At 41.4% G+C, this 23,176-nt stretch overlaps 3 protein-coding genes across 6 annotated transcripts; 2 read left to right on the top strand and 1 right to left on the bottom strand.

Annotated features, from left to right (window-relative positions):
* The first annotated feature begins 773 nt into the window (after positions 1–773).
* LOC119734270 (proteasome subunit beta type-7-like) lies at positions 774–6,785 on the top strand. The gene is made up of 7 exons (XM_038207667.1): positions 774–885; positions 2,703–2,784; positions 3,120–3,217; positions 3,360–3,500; positions 4,534–4,708; positions 5,370–5,521; positions 6,191–6,785. Exons 1-7 carry the CDS (start codon positions 824–826, stop codon positions 6,297–6,299), a joined length of 819 nt encoding a protein of 272 aa, XP_038063595.1. The 5' UTR covers positions 774–823; the 3' UTR covers positions 6,300–6,785.
* A 15-nt stretch (positions 6,786–6,800) lies between these two features.
* Positions 6,801–15,423, bottom strand: LOC119734269 (splicing factor YJU2-like). Of its 4 annotated transcripts, none has more exons than XM_038207663.1 (8): positions 15,307–15,423; positions 12,330–12,386; positions 11,703–11,803; positions 10,914–11,058; positions 10,123–10,278; positions 8,952–9,112; positions 8,507–8,648; positions 6,801–7,955 (listed from the first exon to the last, which is right to left on the bottom strand). In XM_038207663.1, the coding sequence occupies exons 2-8, from the start codon at positions 12,351–12,353 to the stop codon at positions 7,422–7,424; spliced, it is 1,263 nt and encodes a 420-aa protein (XP_038063591.1). In that variant the 5' UTR covers positions 12,354–12,386; positions 15,307–15,423; the 3' UTR covers positions 6,801–7,421. The 4 variants fall into 4 exon arrangements, with proteins under 4 accessions (XP_038063591.1, XP_038063592.1, XP_038063590.1 ...); XM_038207664.1 differs by having other exon boundaries at positions 12,330–12,379; positions 15,307–15,419; XM_038207662.1 differs by having other exon boundaries at positions 12,330–12,374; positions 15,307–15,419.
* Positions 15,424–17,144: 1,721 nt separating this feature from the next.
* Positions 17,145–21,937, top strand: LOC119734459 (microfibril-associated glycoprotein 4-like). Its single transcript, XM_038207965.1, has 6 exons — positions 17,145–17,316; positions 18,352–18,669; positions 19,269–19,396; positions 19,918–20,182; positions 20,625–21,162; positions 21,693–21,937. Exons 2-5 carry the CDS (start codon positions 18,378–18,380, stop codon positions 20,921–20,923), a joined length of 984 nt encoding a protein of 327 aa, XP_038063893.1. The 5' UTR covers positions 17,145–17,316; positions 18,352–18,377; the 3' UTR covers positions 20,924–21,162; positions 21,693–21,937.
* Positions 21,938–23,176: the final 1,239 nt, after the last annotated feature.

Genomic DNA, 23,176 nt, shown 5'->3' with positions numbered 1-23,176 from the left:
TTTCAAATTTACTTCAGTGGAAAATAAATTATTTGATAATAATTCTTTTCCGCCAAACAAATTTGGTTACTGAAAGAGGTCAGAAATTGCCTCAGATCGCACCACAGAGCACATCTCAGAATCCAAAAAAATTTCGGGGCCCTTAAGCGGGCCCCGAACCCTCGCCGTAATTTTTGGACCCACTTTCTGGGGGACCAAAATTTTTTGGGCCCCCCCCCCAAAAAAAAAATAATAAATTGTGTTCTGGATCCGCCCTTGGATATGGTTTTGACAGTTGTGAATTAAAATGAGCCAGAAAGAAATCAAACCATCGATCGATATATAGTCAATCTGCGAGAATACGAAATGGATCAATTTACTCAGCATCTACCCGCTCAATAAATTAATGTCGTTGAAGCTATGAGACGGTGTGAAATTATTCAGTTAAGTTGACACAAGTTATTTATTTATATTTTATTTATTTAGCCCGTTCACATTATCTTCCACTAGGCCCTGGGCATACAATTACAAAGAATAAATTAATAAAACAAAACAAAAATAGCAAAGTAAAGTATTACAATTGTTTGGTGAAATTTTGTTTACAAAGAATAAATTAATAAAACAAAACAAAAATAGCAAAGTAAAGTATTACAATTGTTTGGTGAAATTTTGAATAAATATGTTTAGTGAAATTTTGAATGAAATCCCCAAGTTCCGAACTCGACCGATTGGGAAGTCGACCGAAATTTCCAAGATCTTGGGAAGTAATTAGGAGTGTCCAAACTCCACAATATAGCGCCCTCTGTTGACTATCGTGACTAAACATTTTACATGTAAATTCAGCATGGCGGCTCCGTTGCTCGCCGAGCCTCAAAAAGGTGGATTTGTCTTCGAAAACAGCAGACGGTAAGTTAGTTTTTAATTTAAAAAACCGTCGTTCTAAAAAAGGCAGACCTTATAAATAAATGTGAGTTAGTTGCGTGTGCTTAATTAATCGGAAAAGCTCTTGTGGATGTGGTGCACTATCGATATGTGATGACTTGGAAATTTGTGCAAAAAGTTTCCATGTGTCATTGTGCGTGTAAATTTGCGGCTAAATTTGCTCCGTTCGTAATACTAATATAATAGAGATGGCGCATATGGTCTGGATTTCGGATTTTTTTTTTTTTATATTTCTTTGAAAAAAAATCATCCTGACCCACAAATAAGAAAAAAAAGGGCTCATAGTCATAAAGTCATAGGGGGGCCTAGCTGGAGTTACCCAGCCCTGAGTTTTATCATTGGGTTGTCTAGTATTAGGGCTGGAGCGAATTTTTCTCGTAACTTGTAGTATAGGCAACAATTTTTGGAAAATGTTCAATTTTGTCCCCGTTACACACTAATTGCAACTGCAACTCACCCCAAACTTGCCTGGAATAACCATTACACAGGTCCTTGAAGTAAAAAACGATCCACGATGAAGATTCAGCCTACAATTGCAGTGAAAACAGGAGGAATAACCGCTAACTTGACAACCTTGCTGGATTGGCCAGGACCGCAATTGGTTTGTGCACAAAAAAAATTGTGTACAATGAATGGCGGTCGATTAACAGGCACAAAGAGCGATCGCTGTCAACTACTCGGTTTTGCCAGCTGCGCTGGCTGTTGGCGCATGACGTAACGCGGAAGCGTAACACCCGATGACTGTTTCATGCACTATTGGTTGCGGTTCCAGTACCAAAGCTGTGATGCGAGTGGTAAACCTTATATTAGTGCATGAAACAGTCATCGGGTGTTACGCTTCCGCGTGACGTCATGCGCCAACAGCCAGCGCAGCCGGCAAAAACGAGTAGTTGACAGCGATCGCTCTCTGTGCCTGTTAATCGACCGCCATTCATTGTACACAATTTTTTTTGTGCACAAACCAATTGCGGTCCTGGCCAATCCAGCAAGGTTGTCAAGTTAGCGGTTATTCCTCCTGTTTTCACTGCAATTGTAGGCTGAATCTTCATCGTGGATCGTTTTTTACTTCAAGGACCTGTGTAATGGTTATTCCAGGCAAGTTTGGGGTGAGTTGCAGTTGCAATTGCAATTAGTGTGTAACGGGGACAAAATTGAACATTTTCCAAAAATTGTTGCCTATACTACAAGTTACGAGAAAAATTCGCTCCAGCCCTAATAGACAACCCAATGATAAAACTCAGGGCTGGGTAACTCCAGCTAGGGGGGGCCTAGGCCTACTCTGTAATTAAATGTAGGAAGGCAATTAAAAATAAAAAGAAGAATATTCTTATCAATATCATTGCTTATTTTCGGGCATAAACAAAAAAAATTGAAAATGTGAGATGTCAACGCCAACGAACGTACTGCGGATCTGTCATGTCTGTCACTTAGTCAGACGTGCTATCCACTGTCTCGGCCATCGGCCACAGGTCTACTCGTGTACTCCTATAGACACAGAACCTTGCAAAATTGTTTGCAGCACAAAACACTAATTAAGTACAAAAACGTCCATCAAAACAGAGACATTTCCCACAGAACCGCTGCACAGTTTGGCCCTAAACTTCGTACAAAACCTCATGACATACTCAAGTTATGTGCGCCAAACAAACTGCGCTGGATTCTGTCGGTTTTTAGGCCAAAATGATGAAAGATATGCCCTTTCCGCACTGAGCCAATCTGACACTTAAAACGTGCACGCAGAGAATATGATCGACACTTTCAATATTGTTTCATTTGTACAGGAATGCACTACTTGAAAGGACTGGACTGAAAGCTCCAAAAGGAGTCAAAACAGGAACCACAATAGCTGGCCTTATCTTCAAGGTACACATTTCTGTTTATCATGTTATTATTTGACAGTCTCCACAAATATCTCACAAACATGAACCCCCCAAAAAGGACATCAAAATACAAATTTAAATCAAAACGAACTATGAACACATAATACAAACGAGGCGTTGTCAAGGATAAACCAAACAAGCTGTAGCAACTTATTTTCATAGTTGTCCTCATTTTACATCAGTTTTTTTCTTTTTACAGTATCATTGAGTTCATCATTTATATTGATAATTTTACAATATGCAATCATAGAAAAGTTTATCATGCCAATTTTGTTTGGGTATTAATCAGTAGCATTTGACTGTTTGCCTTATTCATAGGATGGCGTTATTCTGGGTGCAGATACCCGAGCGACAGAGGACACAATCGTGGCCGACAAGAACTGCTCAAAGATTCACTACTTGGCTCCAAACATTTAGTAAGTATCAACAAGATACGTAAGTGCCTACTTTACGTCTTACATTCCTTTAACCATTTAGTCACTGTAGCTCCAGAAACTGCCCAAACACCCTGTGGACAAATCTTTGAATTGTATTTATTTTGACCCTGGTTGTTTCTAGCTGTTGCGGAGCCGGTACTGCCGCAGACACTGAGGTGACCACACAACTGATATCCTCCAACCTTGAGCTGCACAGCTTGTCAACTGGCAGGGAAGCCCGCGTCGTCACTGCTAACCGCTTGCTTAAGCAGAAGCTATTCAGGTAAGCAGTCAGTCAGAGGAAGAGTTGGAGGATGGAGGGTGAATGAACCAATCCGATAACCCCAGACCGCCGCATCATGCCTTGACCAAGAACAGTTGTGACTGCGTTGCCAAATGCCAGACAAATCTCTGACGTAATCACATGCATGACGCATGTCGTTGAAAATTAATAAAATGTAAAGGATGTATGATCAGATGCCATCACAGTGTTGTATTTAGGAGTATTCAAGAAACTCCCATGCAAAAATACCTGTGGAGTAAAGGTTATCCCTAAGTATTCCACATTTTCAGTCATCACCTTTGCTTTGCCATATTGCTTAAAGGGAATATACATCATTTGCTTTTGCTGTAATTTTCAGAAATGGATGGAATTGGGGGGTTGGAAATATAAAGCAAATATAGTTACACTGACTTTTTGGAGATTTTGGGTTCGAAAATGCTATAAAAACCAAGAAAAACGATCATTTTCCTGTAGTCTGGTTCCCTGACTCCATATAAGAAGAAACAGAGCAGTTTACATACATTGGGGAATTGTAAGGTCAGGGAACCAGTCTAGCTTGCTCGTACCCGTTCATAGGTTTGTAATCGATTGCAAACAAGTGCAATGGTCAATTGGGGCCAGTATTTGAAAAAAAGCCAGTTGTTTCCAACGCTGATCGGCCGATCAGCGTTGGAAATTGATACAAAAATACCACTTTTCTTGAAAATGACAGTATACCAGGTGCCATAATTTTACAGGATGCTTTAGACTGTCATTTACCAACATCCTGTTAAGGTATTTCGCAAAAACTTGGTAGTTTTATTTTTCGATGTTTGCAAATGTTGTATATTCCCTTTAATTCGAAACTGAGGAGCTTTGCTTTGCCAAAGTTCTGCCAATTTTGTGCAAGTTCAAATATATTCCATTACATTTAATAACTACTGATTTATGGAGAGTGGTGTTTGAGGATTTGGAATGCCGAGGGAGATACAGAAGGTTATTTCTACAATGAGCGATGAAATTATCCCAGTACGTTGTGTGATTTTTTCTTCAGGTACCAGGGACACATCGGAGCTGCCTTGGTTCTAGGCGGTGTGGATGTGAAAGGACCTCACCTGTACAACATCTACCCCCACGGCTCCTCCAACAAGCTGCCGTTTGCCACCATGGGCTCTGGATCACTGGCAGCCATGGCTATGTTTGAGGACAGATACAAGCCCAACATGGAGGTAAGGGGCTGAAACACACCAAATCATTCCAATTTTGGCCTGGATAAAATGTTTACCCTAACCATCCACGTTCTTTTGACTAGGAACCCTGCCAAATGCAACATGCAACAATAGAGAAGCCTGCCCAGAGTGAAAAGATCCATCGGGGCCAACAGTCTTAAGACCTCAGAGTCTGTGGTTGCTAATTAAAGAGTGGCATTGGTCCCACACACATTTCCACCTGTTGTACTGTGGTCCACCGTGCAGGATTAGGGGTTAATCAAGCAAGCCCCTCTGAATTCCTCAAAGTCAGTTTGGCATGTAATGGTAGTAGATTTGTAGATGACAACAGCTAAGCCTTGGGTGAAGGCATTCCTAATTTGGTCACTGAGCCGAAGCCTGCTTCATTTATTCCCTTCCCAGCAAAACCTTCAGGGGATCTGAGATTCTGAGGTCACTTTATTCACAGTAAATTCTTTTTCGGTCAGTTATTAACTGCTTTCCTTTACTGATGATAAACGGGTATTCGAGATTGAGTGAAATATAATCAAGTCATTCCAGTGGTGGGCTAGTCCCTTTAATGAATGACAACTTTTGTTGAAGTGAATATTGTTGCCACTGTGTCAGAATGTAAGGCAGTCAGTAGTGTATTAAAGGGGCACACATCTGATTTCCCCTGCAGGAGGAAGAGGCCAAGCAGCTGGTGCGCGATGCCATCGCGGCCGGCATCTTTAACGATCTGGGCTCGGGCACCAACGTGGACCTCTGCGTCATCAAGAAGGACAAAGTGGACTACCTCCGGCCTTACGATGAGGCCAACGTCAAGGGAGTCAGGTAAGAGCACTGTTGCAATGCATTGCAAAAGGAAAACAACAACAGAAACTTGAAAAAATGTAGCGTGTCAAAATAATGATTTTGCCAAAGCCCGAGTTGTGTTGACGATCCTTGGACAGTAGCCAATAACAACAAATGCCCACCAGCTGTATAAGGCATATAGAATTCCTGATGTTGAAAAAAGTTGTGTGTATTTCATATTGTCACCGTTGAAAACTTAAATAGATAGTGTATCATAACTTCTCTACCAAAAAAGAAAAAAATCAACGTTTGAGAAAATTAAAGAAAAAGTTTCCAACAGTTTGTGTGGCTTTATTTGATTTTACACATTTTATTAGTAATTTTACAGTAGTTACATAAAAAGTACAATATTCTACATGCCCCCTTAATTTCTTTAATTGGGTTTTACCCTCACCAATGCAATGTTATAAGCACCTTGTGGTCCGAGAGATTGTGAGAAAAAAAATTAACTTATTTACGTAAGACAACTTAGCCAAGAACCTCCAGATTACGAGCGTAAACACCTTAATCTCTCATTCACACAGCTTGCCGAGGTCATTGGGCAGGTCCGACTCCCATACAGCTGTGGGTACCACAATCAAAATTGCACCGTAGAAACATGTACAAATTGTTTATTTACACAACTGTTCTTGTGATTCTCTCTTGCAGGCAAGGTGACTATCGCTACAAGAGAGGTACCACAGGGGTTCTGACCAAGACTGTCACACCGCTGGAGTTTGAGGTCGTTGACACAGTGGTGTCCATGGAGACCTCATGATCCCAAAAATTATTCCCTTTCATCCCATTATTATAAATGTTTGTGTGTGTGTTGAGTTGTTTCATTGGAAAGTCCATTTTGGTTACTCAGTTTCTGTATGAATTAAACCAATCCTGTATTAGTTTAGATTGGTTACTTTGTTGAATAAACAACTAGTTTAGGCTTTAGAAATATTTCTCCACATTAATGATAAAAAACCTTGGCTTTTGATTTCTCTAGTGATAGTCCTGTTTACTGGAAATTGAATCCTATTACAAACGTTGCATAATGTATGATTTGGATCATCGTTGGAGCAACATTGACCCTTGAAAAGGTTTAATAACAAAGAACAGCGAGGGTTTCCAAAGACTTTAAAAACATAAAAGTTTTAAGCAAGGTCATTTTGTGATTCAAAAGGAATGTTAAACTTCATTTAGCGTTCTTCTGTAACCCAGCAAAATATGGTTTTGTATCGTCCCATGAAATAAAAATAAAAACTCAAAATGATGAGATGCTGTGTGTCCGTCTGTTTGCTTGTTCAAAGTTTATTACGTCATCAAGGATCAGACTTAACAAAATAATTACAGTTCCAATTCGCTCCTTCACCATGTTCACCAGCCTGTGTTGCAACAAGAAAATACCTGGATTTCTCTTGGGAAGATCACGTTTAGGTCGTCTGTATTCATAAAACTCATGGACTGTCATTCACGTGACATAATTGTTTTAGATTTTAATAGAAAACTGGCTTGAGGTCTATGTTGTTCATCCATGGAATATCCCCTATCACACCAAGGGTCTATGATATGTGAGCAGATTCGACGACTATGCAAAAAAAGACTGCGGTTTTACCTTGGGATTCTAACAATTCAGTGTGCGCCTTCTATCGGGTATTCCGGAACCTATAATCATGGCATCCAAATTGACCAATCCACAGCTTAGTACACTGAAACGATGTTGGAGTCTCTACAGACCACTCCCATTGGCTGGCACGCGATGTCGCACAAAATGTACATGCTACGATATATCAGACTTTCAACCGTGGCTCAGCCTACGTGAATGTCTGACCCTCGGACTATATAATTCTTATGCAGAGCCAACAGAATGTACATCGTGATATTAAAACAAAAGAAACTGTAAACAACTCTAATTATCGGATTCATCACTATCGTTACTGTCATCACTCACAGTGTACCCGCCTAGTAGGCTCAGTCCAACCGACTTGGCTTTGGGTCTGGCACCCTGTCCCCCGCCAGCAATCAGCTTCTTGCCCAGACCCTCTTGAATGCTCCTCGAAATCTGGTCACTGTCTGGTTCAGGGATATCGTTGACATGGTGATGATTATTGTCTTGGTGATGGTCGTCATGGTGATTGGAGTCATTGGACCCCCCGGCCACTGTTGTTGTCAGTGATTGGCTAGAGGTTGAGGGCTCCCTCACAGGTTCAGGAACTGTTTGTTCATGTGTACGCGTCTCCCCAATTCCTACTTCAGTTTGTGTAGCGAGTGCTACGTTGTTATCTTGGGTACTAGTAGAGTCCCTGGGGGTTGTTTTTGTTGACGGCAGATTTGATTTGGGGTGCTGTTTTTTCACCTTTACCAGTCCAGCTAGAGCCGATTTGGAGCTCAACTTTAACCCTGTGGATTCTTGCTTGGACTTCTTTGTCTGCAACTTATCGTCCTGAAAACAAACAAGGACGATAAAATTAATCAAGATCATGCCCAAACTGGACAAAACGCAGATCATCCTTGAATCTCAAACGTTGTCAGTCCTGATTCTGCTACGCTGTGAGCTACAGAGTGTACATGCATATGAACACTAAGGCTGAATTGCTTAGGCTTCTTTACGCACTTGTCTTTTGGTAAGTGGAGTCACCACTTCCATTGGCATTCTGTAATTAGCCGAAGCCAAGTGATTCAGATTAGGTGACGTTTTTCGCTGGTAGTGCAAGATTTTCCCCAGTTGCCATGTCAATCCTGCAAGTACATGGCCTGTGAGTTTAGCCACACCAATCTTTCCCCGTATTCAGTTCGGCTTTGCGTCCGCATATATCAGCTTGGTAAAAGAAGTCAGCTTACCCTTGTCAAGACTAAATGTGTCTCAGCTGGACTGTGGTAACTCTGTGTGATATTTATAGATTCTCCAGAGCTGCTGACTTGAATCATATGACTAGGCTGCTCTTAAACCACACATACATATCCTAAAAAACGCAACAGCGAAATTCAGCTTACACTTGTCAAGACGTCCGATGGTCTCTTAACTGCTGAGGTTTTCTTGGATGAAGGCAGCCATGACGATGAAGCTCCTCCTACCTCATCAGGATCATCTTCTATTCTCTTAATCACGCCTCCATCTTGCTTGCCAAACAACTTCCTGAGGATACAGAACAAAAATGAACAAAATGTACTAACATTACATGACTAAAGTATCTCTTAGAGAGAAGTGACAGAAAACAGTGGCAAAATATGTTAGCTCCCCCGCCCGCCCAACTGACCTAACTAAACTGCCCTGAATAAAATAGTAATAAGTGGTATTTTAAGTCAATACAATATAAAATATTAGTACACAAATTTCATTTTTTTTTAATCAAAGAATAGCCATCCAAAACATCCAGGACTATCCCCTGTCTGCACGGTTGATCCTGGAGTTATGGAAGCTTTGAATTCTCTGACTTACGCTACGTAGGCCTCATCTTCTTCCTCCTGTTTCCTTAGCATCTCTCCTTGAGCCTCAGCCTTCCTGCGTAGGATCTCGGCGTAGTCAATGTCTAGCTTTCTAGTGTTGATCTCTCTCAACTCCTCCAGGTTCTCAAGGATCTCCATCTCATTCTTGGAATCCTGGGAAGAGTTGGGGGGGGGGGTGGCAGTAGGGGAGGAGTAATACAGGTTAGTTAAGGGAGCTCCGCGGGGGAAAGGAAACTGTCTAATAAAAACCTCAATGCATTCCTGTTCTTTTTCCCAAAAAAAGATATTGTTTTGGGGACATGCAGCTTTTTTCGTGGGGGTGCGAACAAGAATGACCAATTCTAGAAGGAGTGGATAAATAGTGCACTGTAAGTAAGTGGATCACTTTGATATTCTCAAGTCGTATTCGAAAATGTTTTGAGTACTTGGCAGGACTCTCAGATTAGATGTGGATGTGCACTGACAAAATGGGGGATCTGAAGCCCGATTAACCTATCGCGGTAGAATCGCATCAACGCAGCTTGTGAAATATTGTCCAATTACATGACATAGAAACGGATTCGGAATGCACAAAATCTGAGACAAACAAAACTTTTAAGTACAAAATTCCATAGGGTTGTCTAAGAGGCGTGGCTAACTCGCAAACAGCGATAGGTCAATTGTGGTTGAAGTAAATGGTAGTGAAACTGGATCATTGAATGATTTTTCTCTGCTCCATGCATGCTCCGTTTCTCTTGTTGCTCAGTGCATGAACAGTAGATCGGTGGCGCACCCAAGGGGGGGCTCGGGGGGATAGAGCCCCCCCCCCCCCCCGCCCCCAAAGAGGTTGTTCATTTTTTTTTTTTGATTTTATTTTTTAGTCCCACGATTTGGCCTTGGTGATATGAATGTGGCCTGTTTATAATAGGGGTGTAAGTGGCGCCACCAACGTCAAAATAGGCCGCCCCTCAAAAAAAAAGAAAAATTGGGGGCAACAAATGTGTAAAAAAAAAAATGTTGAGCCCTGCCGAAAACCAAATCCTGGCTGCGCCACTGCAGTAGATAGTGCTGCAATTAACATTTTGCACATGGGCAATCCATACTTGTGTAAGGCTCGGTTAATTGTCCCCACGGCCTGGCCTAAACTCCCAAGATCTTGGGCAAATGCCCAAGGAGTGGCCTACCTTGGTGCGGTTCTCCAGCACCTTCATTGGGTTGTTAGCTTCTTCTTCCTCCCTGTCTTGTTTCTCTTGCTCCTCAGCCTTGCGCAGCATCTTGGCCGCTTCAAACAGCCTGGTGGCGCCGTTCTCTATGGTGTAGTCTTCGTTTTCAGGATCAGTCTGGAAAATAAGAATTAATATGTATTTGTTGGTGATATTCTTCAATTAATCCTACTTACAAAATTTGGCTGGACTCATTTGATTGGGTTCGTGAAGTCCTGCCGAGGTCACGAACCCAAGACCTCGTGGCAGACCTCCAAAGAAGTGGATCTCACAAATCCGTGAGCACACCGGCCTTCCTATAGCAACAGCCGAACGCCGAGCATCTCACCGTGAGGGCATTCGTGGTTGTCTACAACAGGGGAGCGCAAGGGTCCCTTGGGACTGAGCATTTAAGTCAAGTAAGTCATTTGATTGACTTCGTTTGCAACTGTTGCTGTATTCCACAGTGTATGTATGTAAATAAGTTTGATAATTTTGATGTACATTTCATAAAAAATGTTATTGCTCTACTACAATAAGGCCGAGAGTCGTTTGAAAGCAAGAACTGATAAACATATATCACACAGTATATTGGGAGGGAATTCAAACTAGGGTGAAAGAGGTAGAAAACAGACTTACGTTTAAGACAATTTTTTTTTGGGGGGGGGGCTTTCTGAAGTCTATGCAAGGGTACAGACAGTCCAACCAGACTTAAAGATAATTGACGAGCTGTTTTCTATAAATCAAGCTGAAGTCAACCACTATTCACTCACTTTGAAACTGATTTCAGAGATGCACTTTGGACACTTGATGTAGAAGCGATAGATGCGCAGGCCCAGGTAGGTCTCATCTTGTACATTCTCTGTCTTGGCGTTGAACTTCTTCCCCTGGTAGATGTAATCACCGCACGTCTTACACCTTGGAAGAAATAAGCAAGAGAAATGTCTCACACAAGCAATGTGGTAATGGCTAGGGTTTCATGCAATATACCCAGGTACTTTGGTTTGTCAACAAAAGAGTGCAAGCGCTGAAGTGAGTCCAGGGATTTCAGCTTGTTCTTTCTATCACCAACCAAGTCCGGTGGCCTTGTTTTGTTTTTTACACCATTGATCATAATTATAAACAACATCAAATGCTCTGCTTTGCGTCCCAATCTGACCAAGTTCAATGTTCATGTTTATGAAGCAATGTTCATCAAATGTTTTTCACATGCCTTTTTTGTTTTAAACTGCAATAAATAATGTACGTGTACGGGTCATTCTATAAATGTGGGGTTCTTTTTAGTTTCTGTCCCTGTTACATCTGACATCTATGATTTTATAAGTTTGATGCAAACTACCTACCCATACTAAATGATACTTGAATGGCAAATTACAAAGTGCCAAGGCAACAGGGACAGGAAAAAATGTCACACTTTTGACCCTTAATTTATAGAATGACCTGCATGTGTTTTTCACGATATTTTGACACCTACCCATGACAATTTTTCTTCCGGTATTTGTAAAATACGACGACTACCGGCCCTGTAGTCTAGTATTAAGCCTCATAAACCGTGCCCTCACCTCATATTGAAGGGTGCCATAGTGCGCACAGTGTACTGCCGTTCCCTATGCTGGCGCAGCTTAGGCACTTTAGCCGGATCAAAATCCGGAGGGTAGTATTTCTGAAAAATGTAAACAAAAAAGGTAATCCATGAAAAAGTATTTTCACGTAAGAAAAGAGGATATTTAAGGAACTGGGAGATTTAGGATAAAACTTTATGAAAGTTGGGACGAGTATAATAGATTCAAATGGAATCTGGGGGCAGATAGAATTGATAATTCCATTTCCAAGATGGCAGATGTAATCGTCTACTTTTTCGACTCTTTTGCTGATGCAAAGTTGTGTCCAAAGGAGCATTCAAACTTTGTTAAAAATAAATTAAAAGACAATATAATGACAAACGTACAAAATGCATGAATAGAACAATAACCCTTTAAAAAAAAGGAGGCAGGCGGGGAAAAGGAAGCAGGTGGGAGCGAGAATCAGATTGTTTTACTTGGCCTCAGGACAGGTAGTGTGCTTCTTACTTGATTTTGCCGGTCATCTTGACAGCATGTAATAACAAAGAGACTTAAACTATATAAATAAAAAACAAAAGTGGAATATGGTTAGGCCATTAAATGCTATTAAACATGTTGATTACTTACATTGAGTACTTTTCTCTCCGACATCTTGAATTAGCGCTGTACTATCTGTGCTTGTTCCCGTCAAAAAAGAAAGAAAGGAAACCACTGAATGAATTAGTCCCGCAAATCAAGCCAAGAATTTTCAGAAACTGAAATGCCTCTGTTTTGATAAGCAGTTTCGGTCTTCAAGAAAACCAGGTTCTAAATTAAAAGTTTACTTTAAACCATCAGACATACTGTAATGACAGCTATAATCCTGGTCAAATCTCGCTGGGCCCCCAACCCCCCGGCCCCCATTCAATGTTGTCTCTCATTGCGTGGTGTGTGCTCCATCAGCTTGTGAGAACAACATTGACCGGGGGAGCGGGGGAGTGGGTGACCGTGGCAGGCTCAGGAAGTGTCCCAACCATTTTGGCCAGGATTGTCTGAATGTACAATATAGCCTGAATTTGGACATTGCGCATATTACGCGCTCAAATAATAATGTACACGAGCGCGTTGGTTTCGTATTACAACATGGTCAATGCATATGGGTTACTCCATGAAGTTGGAATAATAGCTGATAATGCTGAAATTACTCTCTTTGTTATCAATTTGTAAAAAATTTAGTCTTTCAAATCCTTCAAAGTAACATTTTCCTCAAAGGATATGATGTTACTTTTAAAAATAAAATCAAACTAGGACTGTATCTGCCCTCAAATAATTTTTATTGGGCAAAATGTGTGCAAAAACCACTAAAAATGTCAGTAAAAAGTGTGACATTTAAATTAACAGAAACATGTGTTTTTATTTTTGTTGTTTTGTTGCAAAAATGCCAACTGATCAATCCTTTTAAGTAATTTACTATTAGATTAAAGTCATATTCACCCATATCTATGCATAAAATTGTTCAAAAGCTGCTCGTGTTGATATTACATGCATGTGAAAATTCTGTTACCTATGCTACATTTGGTGTCCGCACTTTTTGTGTCCTGTAGCATAGGTACTAAGGCTTGCTATCTCCATACAGTACACTGTATCTGAAAGATTTTGATTTTAATATGTTCAACTCACTCCAAGTTGAGTTTTTAAAAAGTTGAATTCTCCAAACTTGCTGCTGTTTATAAGATGCAAGAAGAAAAAGTATAATTTTTTGAAATGGTGTCCATGTAGCATCGGTATTTTCAAACTAAAGAAACCCCTCAAGCTGAAATACCTCCACACATACTGACACATCTTAACCTTTGGTAAATAGTAATTGGATGGATATTCAAAATAAAACATGCTTTGCAAAATTGTTCTTCAGCAATGAAGATTTATGTTCCAAAATATAGCGTGGTGTCCAGATGTAGCATAGGTAGAAAATGTAGCATAGGTAAGAGAGTATTCCTTTAGTTGTGAAGCTATGATTGTAGACAAATTATTTTTTTAATGTTAGAACCAAGAAAGTGGTTAATTACAATAAATTAATAACAATCAGATACAGATGAACTCTATTTTACATACATGTAAGGGTTTGCTCCTCTAAAGTGAAAATTGATAAATAGGACACGGTGTCCATGTAGCATAGGTATTGTTCCACACTCTATAATTCATATATACATCCAAATTATGTATCCAAAATTCAGCTTCTGTATTCGGTTTGCGTGTCCACTGCCATAAAACATGATTTAGCCATTTTTTGCTTAATTTTCAGTTAATTACTGGATAAATTGTGCTGTTTTCTACCTATGCTACAGGACACGGTGTCCATGTAGCATAGCTAAAATTGACACATTGTCAGCCATATTTCTCAGCACGACGAGCAAAGGCATACATTTTGAACATCATTTTAGAAAGGTGGTTCACTGACTGTGTCATTTAAGTCAAACTTTTACTCATAAATGCTATTTTAGATCTCTTCTAGCTGATTTGGTTACTTTTTCCAAACAAGCACAATTTTGTCAAAATTACACAAAAAGCCTCAATTTACAATGGGTTGTATCAACTTATTTTGAGCATCTGCTGAACCATTTGTGTTTTCCTTTGATTATACCCTAAAAGTTAATCTTAAACAACAAGAAAACTGACAAATAACCTAACCCATTAAAAAATGTTCAGAGCAATTGTTTAGATTTGGTGTCCATGTAGCATAGGTATTTTGAATTTCCCATCATGAATAAAAAGATCAACCACAAATTCAGTTTTATGTTTTGGGGAAAAAGCATACTATTTCCTAAAAATATAGTAGTTGAGCTATCAAAAACAATATTCAGATCAACATTTGGGAACTTTGACCCAATGTCACACTTTTTGCCCGAACTTCATGGAGTAACCCATATACAATGTACACGATTCACCATGACGGTTCACCTTGTCATTATGGCCGATATTTTTATAAAAATACAGATTGGGTTCAATGTGAAGCACATTCTCGTTGTCTTGTTTTCCGCGACAACGCACCAGACAAAAACTGAACCCACTTGCAGCGCCTGAAAGCGGTGTGGTACCCACGATGTTTACATCGCGCACGCAGATTTTTTTTTATGTCATCACGTGATGCATATATTTACATAATTAACAAAACAAAACGTTGGAACTGGCGACAGCCGTTGGAACTGGCGGTTTTTTACGGACAAGCCACCGAAATCGTCAAGATTTTTCACATTCATGACGGCATGTTTGGTTTTTTTTGTGACTGTTTCAAGTCGATCGTGACATTAGCTTCATGAATGACTGCTGAATGTATGAGGTATATAAATGAAATCTGGGGTTGGATATTAGAGGTGAAAATCGACAATTTTTGAGAGGCCATTATTTAAGGGTCTCTTGCTACATGTACCACACTGTCACAACTAGGTTATGTCTCCAGCGAGCGCTACATGAATATGAGCATGTCAGCTGGAGTTAGCTTTGGAGGAAGTCCAGCTGACGATATATCAAGTTTGATTGGAATGTAATGTAATGCGTACAACCAACACTCCCGCAATTTGTCCAATTCGTGGATTGGTGTTACAACATTAAACGAAGAAATACTTACCAAAACTCGTTTTACGAAACTGCTCTACTCACACTCAACAGCAACACGATTCGATTTCGATTTACTCGAATATAGCCTGGACACTAGCATAGCATTGATTCGTCGTTGAGTAATCCAAGAGAGGGCGCCCTTTAATCCCTAAAAAAAAACACCTCCATGGGTTTGTCCATGATCTCAAAAATCCAAAGACCGATTTGGTGTGCTTGTAGATACACGTATTCTTAGTGCAAATTCAAAGTGTTATATCTCAATTGATTGAAGTATTTGTTATGTGTCGAGTTCTTACGAAAACCACTCCTTGCAAAGGAAAGTAGGAGTAAATGATACCCTCGAAATATTCGACTAGTTTAAATTTAAGTGTTTTCCATTTATTTTGAGTATGGCTGGCTTAAAGAAATCAGTAATTGATTTGTCGAGGATTTTAATCAAAGCCAGATTTTTTTCAGGTTTCGGATGCACGGATCGAATATCATCATATCAACACTTGAAAAGTACACCAGCCTGTGTTGCCTATTGGAAGGCCTGTTTAACTTGGAGATTTTTGGCCTCGGAAGATTAGCAGGACAGACAGACAAACAGTCGGCGGTCAAAACAACTAGCACCCTGAAAATCCCCCCCCCCCCCCCCCCCGTGATTACAGTCATTTGTAGGGCAAACGCGCGAGGGTAAATCTTTGACATCCACAACAGGTTTAGTCAACCTCGGTCTAAAACTTGAACAATACCTATCTAGATTTTGGTATTATAGAAGCCTATAAAAGTGTGCCGTTTCGTTAATTATTGGTCTCCGTAAAATCAATAGGGGGGGGGGGGTCGTACCATACTTCCAATGGGTGCGCTGTTCAAATCTGACGATTACCAACACTATATTACCGATTAGTGTAGCCTATAAGAAATTTTTGAGACAGAGCGGGGGGGGGGGGGGTTGCGGTTGATCCGCGCGCGCCTGAATTCAAGGACCAATTGTTACGAAGTTTGGTGTGCTAGCAGATACACAGTATTCTACATAGGACCTAGCTCTATGTTACACATGAGCTCAAATCCATGAAGCATTATTATGTGTCGAGGTTTTACGGAAACCACTCCTTGCAGAGGAAAGTAGGAGTTGTTTTATACCAGCGAAATATTCATCTAGTAGCCTAAGGCAAAAAAAAAAAAATTCGGTCTCTGGTCAGACCAAAGTTCCGGAATTGACGCGGCCACGCGGCTTTTTTTTTCTTCAAGCTTGGATTGTACGTACAGACAAGGTACGTGGGGTACTATTTTGCTTTTTTGGTGTCCTCATGTTCATTGGTGTCCTCCATAATTTGCCTCGGGTGCTTTCGATCATTTGCCTTGGTTCAATTTCCCATTCCTTGGTGCTCTTTGGTAAAAAAAAATTGAGGAGGTGCGGAAATAGAGGGCGCTGTTGGAGCTAGCTACCGCGGAACATTTTGGAAAAAAAAAGATCGACGCGCATGATTAAAATCGACGCGCGCGCTGACCAGAGACCGACTTATTTTTTGTTTGGCCTTATGGTTAAACTGTTAAAAAAGTTTAAGGACAACCGTTGACTTTTACATTTTGTTTTGTGTTTGCGAAGGGGCTTTTTATGGCTTTAACCATGCTTAAACAAACCAGTAGTTGATTTTTCGAGCAATCAAGGCCAGACTCTTTTCAAGGTATCGGATGCACGGAAGGACAACACTTGAAAAGTACACATGTTTTCACATACTTGGAGATTTTCTACAGTACACCTCGGAAGCTTAGCCAGAATAAACAGTCGGCGGTCAGAATAAAGGTACATAAGCACCCTGACCCCGCGTACGTGATTCCAGTAAATTGCAGGAATGTGCGAGGGTTAATCTTTGACATCGACAGCAGGTTTAGTCAATTATCAACAATCTCGGTTTAAAAACAAGATTTATCTAGATTTTGGTAAGCTAGAAGCCTATAAAAGCCCTGTCCGTCGTTAACTGTGCGTCACATTGACTTCTTGATCAACCACCAAGTGGACAAAACTTCTATCCTGGTGAGTAGGCTACACTGTAGTTTTTCACGATCAAGATGCCAATTTCTGTCACATCTCGAAGAAGTTTTTAGTAATCACTGTTGTGCGTTTAAAAGTTGAATGTATCTGATCCACTTTACATGACGGCGTCATTTTGGTCCGTTTGCACCAGCCTGAACCGTGAATTGAGCAGTGTCCGCTAGCGTCCGCATCGTATACGATATTGATCACCTTAAACACGATTTCTTTAATTCCTAAAAAATCACACTCTCTTGACTGAATTCCTTGCTCCATCGCCGGTTAAATTAGTACTTTTTTGGGCGAACGAAAACCAGACTACTACCGTACTCCGATTTTGGACGTCTCAATTCGAATTGAGTGAAGAAATAATTCAATAACTAAGCATCGGGGATTTCTTTGTCCAATGTCTCACAATACTGAAAAAACAACTTTGAAACATTTTTTCGAGTTGAAACTCGAAAACAGCACGGAGAATATATTATTAATATGTTATTAAAGCCGGTGGCCTCAATGATCATGGTTGCATGGCGGTTTATATCAGGCAGATTCACCCTCCTAAGGAGTGAATGCCTCGCTTAAAAAAAAAAAAAAATCCAGGTCTTTCGAAACTTCAAAAAAAAATCTAAATTACTGTGTTTAACTGCCTCGAAGTTTACTTTTTGAAATTGTTTGTCACGGTGGCGCGATTGTTTCCATTGAACTTTGGACTTTGGAAACGATAATGGCAAGCAGACGGAGAGTCGTAAACAAGTATTCTGCAAAAGGGTCATTAGTTGGTTGGATTGGGATTGTAGACAATGGGCACAGACCCACATAGATAAGTTAGTCACCTCCATCGCGTATGCATCTAAATTTCTTGATTCCCTCTTTAAATACAAAAACCACCCTCGATGATAGAAGATGACTTGTGTCAATATTGAATTTGATAAGTTTAACTGACGATGTGTACTTTGATCCTATAGTGTCTGTGTCGTACGTCAGTGCACAATAAAAAGCCCGTGTATATCTGCAAATCTCATTTTGTTGGTATCACAGGTATCGACTTGGTATAGGCTACAACCATGAATCGTTTTCTGCTGCTGCTGTTCGCCTGCTGCGTGCTGGGCATCCGCGCTCAGGTTATCGAGGATGACCCCCCGAAGGAGCCCCTCAGCCCGGAAGAACTCCAGAGCCAGACCACCAAGGAAATCTTAAGCCTGATCGAGGTAGCCATCAAGGTGGCCCAGTATACGGACATTGGGGAGAAGCGGAAGGCGATGGGTTGGGTGCAGGAGCGACTAGACGTGGTCAAAGGCCTGTTGAATGTGGACGGAGGCTCGGGCACCAAAGAACCAGAGGTCACCTATTACCAAGGTACGGATAGAGCATCATTGGCGTTGTATCATACAGTGTCGGATGCAGGAAGAGGGGTGGTGTGGTTTTGAAGTCTAAGATCCTTCACTGGGATTGGGGGGGGGGAGTTGAGGCATCGTAGTCAACGCATAAAACGACCAAAGACGTGAAGAAATGAATCAAGATTTGCAAAATAGAGTGATAGCGTTTTAAGGGAACTTAAGGAATGTTTTGTTTCATAATGTAAATAATTAACAAGAATTGTAACCATTCTTCTCCTCATTATTTTTTTTGCTTATTTTTTTGGGCGGATCGACACTTTTAAAAGTTGCAAACTGTGTCCCATGCATGTCTTCTGTCATTTGGATGTGTATACCTTTCCCAATGTGTTTACATGTATTATTTCCAATCAGTGTTATAAGCCAACAGGGCTGCATGCAACCAATGGTAATTCGTTGGTACCGTCCATAACCCAACGAAACCCGATGTTTCTGCTCTTTTTTTTTGCATGTCCATTGTAGAATCAAAATATATAAAATACCTTATATTTTTGTATTGAATTTTTTTTTTTTTTATATAATTCCTGTGTTTTCCCTCTTTTTTTACGTGTACGTACACAGACTGCGCTGCGCTGTACGACGAAGGATTTACGGACAGTGGGCTGTACAACATTTACCCGAATTATCCAGCGAGTTCCGACCCGCTGGCCGTGTGGTGTGACCAGGAATCGGACGGCGGGGGCTGGATTGTAAGTACGGCCTGTTTAAACTCTGTATCATGATCATGAAAACATCACCGTGGTGCCGTAAGCAGGGCTGATGTATGGTACGTGCTTTAATATATGGAATCAGCTTATGAGAGCCAATCTCAAACACTTTACACCAGATATAACATTGCCTGCATGGTAAACCTATTATTGCTAAAGAAACGTTTGCGCTTAATGTTGGCCCCTGATTTTACAGACGCCCGCTCGATCTGTTTTCTGAATCATAGATTGACAAAATTCAGCAGTATTTTCCAGCTGTTTTGAGGCTATACAAATTCGTTTGTATAATAATTGCACAATCTCGGGTGACGACCTTAAACGTCATACGAAATTGAGAAAGTTGGAGGACCTACTAAAGTTTTGGGATCATATGTATCTGAAAAAGAGTGTCTATGTAGAACGAGAAAGAAATAACTTCTGAGCCTTAAACGGTGTCTTGCGTCACAGTGCGTCCTTATAAGTCTATACATCATCCACCGTCTTTCTTCTGTTTCTATGTGAAGGTTTTTCAGCGCCGCGTGGATGGCTCGGAAGACTTCGAGAAATTGTGGGACGAGTACCGCCAGGGTTTCGGTGACCCCAGCGCCGAGTTCTGGCTGGGCAACGACAACCTGGTGTTGCTGACGACCGGAGGAGGGGACGTGGAGCTCCGTGTGGACATCACCGATTGGGATGACCGGACCGCGTACGCCCAATATGCCAACTTCGCGGTGCGAGGGAGCCAGTACACGCTGACTGCGGATGGATACGACGAGGCTTCCACTGCAGGTAGGCTTCGCTGGTTACCCACTACGTATCCAAGGGTGCTTGGTGACCTGTAATTTCCTTGAGCTCTGATTAGATAGATTTGTACGGTCGACACATCCGTGCGCGTGTGCGCACATACGCGCGCACGGACTGTGCGGTAACCGTGGAAGTATGGTAGGGCGCTTTGCGATGTATGGGTCTCCTTCGCAAACTTTTGTTAAAAGTCGGCCTCTAATAACTTATTGGGTAGGAGTGATTAGGATAAATCCTTCGTTGACAATATACAAGAAGTGTATAAATACTATTCTAAATATTCTAGCAAACTCTTGCTTTTCAGGTCCGTCATTTTTGCATGTTCGTCATCTTGCTCATCTTCCCCCGGATAACAATTAATGCTCTCCTTTGCAGAAATCCACGAATCAATTTTGAACTACATAGTTTACTTACTATTTTGTACTCACAGGTGACGCTTTGGACTACCACAATGGCATGGACTTCACGACCACCGACCGGGACAACGACCGGGCCAGCGGCGGCAACTGCGCCGTCTGGATGCGGGGCGGCTTCTGGCACAACTACTGTCTGACGGCCGATCCTAACGGGCCCTACCTCGTCCCTGGCGGGGAGTATGGCGCCTTCTCCCCCGGCACAGATCAGGGAGTGACTTGGACGACGTACACGGCCCACGGCTACCCAGGCCGGGAATACTCGCTCAAAGGAACCGAGATGAAGCTAAGGATGTCCCCTGCTATTTCGCCTTAAGTCACACCACCCGTTCACAACAAGCATAATTTGATGTAATTCAGTTCTTCTTAAAAAACGGTACAGTAACAGTACTACCTCGATTTGGCTGACATAAAGGGGGTGAATGAAAAAATACAGTATCATTCTTTTGGTTTTGCCATGATGTGCACATTTTTATGGAAACTAATGCGCACGTTGTTTATACCACTGAATTCTTGAATTGAATGTTAAAAAATACAATTCGAATGCCATGGAAGGCACAAGGGCGGATCCAGAACACAATTTTTTGGGGGGCCAAAAAAAATTTTGGTCCCCCCCAAAAAAAGTGGGTCAAAAAAATTACGGCGTGGGTTTCGGGGCCCGCTTAAGGACCCCGAAAAGTTTTTGGATTGTAGATGCTCTGTGGTGCGATTTGAGGCAATTTCTGACCACTTTACCAATGTTTTTTGAGGAAAAGATGGTGGTGTGCTCATTGCCTGCCTTTATTGCGATGTCATATTAAAAAAAAAAAAAATTTGGTCCCCCCAAAAAGTGGGTCAAAAAAATTACGGCGTGGGGTTCGGGGCCCGCTTAAGGGCCCCGAAAATTTTTTGGATTCTAGATGCTCTGTGGTGCGATCTGAGGCAATTTCTGACCACTTTAACCAATGTTTTTTGAGGAAAAGATGGTGGTGTGCTCATTGCCTGCCTTTATTGCGATGTCACATAAAAAATAAAAAAAATTGGTTTCGTTTTGGGGGGGGCCATGGCCCCCTTTGCCCCCCCCCCCTGGATCCGCCCTTGGGAAGGCATGAATTTATGCAAGTATAAAATCAGTCAGGTTGTGTTCATTAGTATTGGTAGAATTTTGCACCAATTTATTATTATTAAAAAAATGGGTATGTACTACACCTGATTTGGTTTGAATTTGTACGGAGGGTTGAAGGCTTTTTTCCCGGCGCGGCGTAAGGACGCGTCTTTAACATAATTGTTCAGTGAGATTTTGCATAGGATAAGGTCTGGAATAAAGGGCTTGAATGCCCCACACAATGGATCAGCTTTTTGACATTGGGTTCTGATTTATTCATTTGTTTTATATTCTGCATCCCTGGGAATTTGGTTCTGTTATCTGGAATTGTCAATATAAACTATAAAAACAAACTCGCGTCATGATTATAGCGAGATAGCGCTCAGTCATGACCTTGGACTGTTAGTCCAGGGTTTTGTCAAGCTACACGGTCGTGTCATTTCTCCTTTGATAATTCAGTAATCACTGCAGACTTTGATATCTAGGGCAAATCTCTCAGTTTTGCTCTGTTCTAGCGTTATTCTGAAAAAAAATAGGTTCCTGTACTAAATTGCTATTTTCTAGCATTACAAAAGTTATTCACTTTCGAATTAGACGAAAATATACGCCAACGTTTATTTACTGAAATATTACTTTCCAAATTTATAATCTCTTGCGAAGTGACAATACTGAATTCCAATCTCGGGAAATATGTGCGGGAAGTCGGGCAGGGTTGGGGAGGGGGGGGGGACTGAGAAGCAGTGACGTAAAAGAGGGGTGGGCTAAGGGGAATGTCCCCCACTAAACCAACCCCCCCCCCCCTTGCTCTGACACCCAAAAACGTTTTACTGGTAATAATGTCCGCCTTTGCACAAAATACGGACAGAGCAAGCTTGGTTGGGGGTTACACTAACAGCGCCCCCATTGAAAGTATGGCACGAGCCCCCCTCCCCCCCCCCCCCCCCCCCCCCTTATTGATTTTCGGAGGCCAAGTGTCCGGAGAAAAAAACCTGTCTACATTTCAGATTTTTTTTACGATGAAACCACCTCCCCCCTGCGAAAATTCCTGGATCCGCCCCTGAAAATAACATATATTTTTTTATCAATTCAGGATTTTAAATGGGGGTGGGCATCCTGGGGTACGGACATCTGTTTGTAACCCCCCCCCCCGCAAGGCCGGGTCCACAACACTAATGTTATGTGTTATTGTTCCCCGAAAAAGCGAGTCCAAAAATTGTCCGCCCCAAATTTAATATGAAAAGCAAGGGGTGGGGCAATTGTATTGTTTTTGGTGTGCCCCCCCCCCCCCCTAGTTACGCCCAGCCGCTACAACTTTTTGATCCCGACCCCGCTAAAACTTTAGGGGATGCCACAGAAAGAGCATTTTTATTGTTAAAAACCCACTTAATATCCCTGCAGAAATTGAGGCCTCCGCTGTTCGTGTGAGAAATATTTTGAAAATCGTATACGTACCAGTTATATTTGCTGCTATATTTAACAAATTTG

The sequence above is a fragment of the Patiria miniata genome, unplaced genomic scaffold (genome assembly GCF_015706575.1).
Source record: "Patiria miniata isolate m_02_andy unplaced genomic scaffold, ASM1570657v1 HiC_scaffold_27, whole genome shotgun sequence".
Classification (NCBI taxonomy): Eukaryota; Metazoa; Echinodermata; class Asteroidea; order Valvatida; family Asterinidae; genus Patiria; species Patiria miniata.
Note: the sequence above shows the minus strand (reverse complement) of the source record. Positions and strands in the feature narration are given on the sequence as shown.

Coding starts and splice junctions, on each gene's coding strand:
- LOC119734459 (XM_038207965.1), top strand. CDS start 18,378: ATGAATCGTTTTCTGCTGCTGCTGTTCGCCTGCTGCGTGCTGGGCATC. Junction 18,670..19,268: donor AGAGGTCACCTATTACCAAG/GTACGGATAGAG, acceptor GTACGTACACAG/ACTGCGCTGCGCTGTACGAC. Junction 19,397..19,917: donor CGGACGGCGGGGGCTGGATT/GTAAGTACGGCC, acceptor TTCTATGTGAAG/GTTTTTCAGCGCCGCGTGGA.
- LOC119734270 (XM_038207667.1), top strand. CDS start 824: ATGGCGGCTCCGTTGCTCGCCGAGCCTCAAAAAGGTGGATTTGTCTTC. Junction 3,218..3,359: donor TACTTGGCTCCAAACATTTA/GTAAGTATCAAC, acceptor GGTTGTTTCTAG/CTGTTGCGGAGCCGGTACTG. Junction 4,709..5,369: donor GATACAAGCCCAACATGGAG/GTAAGGGGCTGA, acceptor TTTCCCCTGCAG/GAGGAAGAGGCCAAGCAGCT.
- LOC119734269 (XM_038207663.1), bottom strand. CDS start 12,353: ATGTCGGAGAGAAAAGTACTCAAT. Junction 9,113..10,122: donor TGCTGGAGAACCGCACCAAG/GTAGGCCACTCC, acceptor AACTCTTCCCAG/GATTCCAAGAATGAGATGGA. Junction 8,649..8,951: donor GAAGATGAGGCCTACGTAGC/GTAAGTCAGAGA, acceptor CTGTATCCTCAG/GAAGTTGTTTGGCAAGCAAG.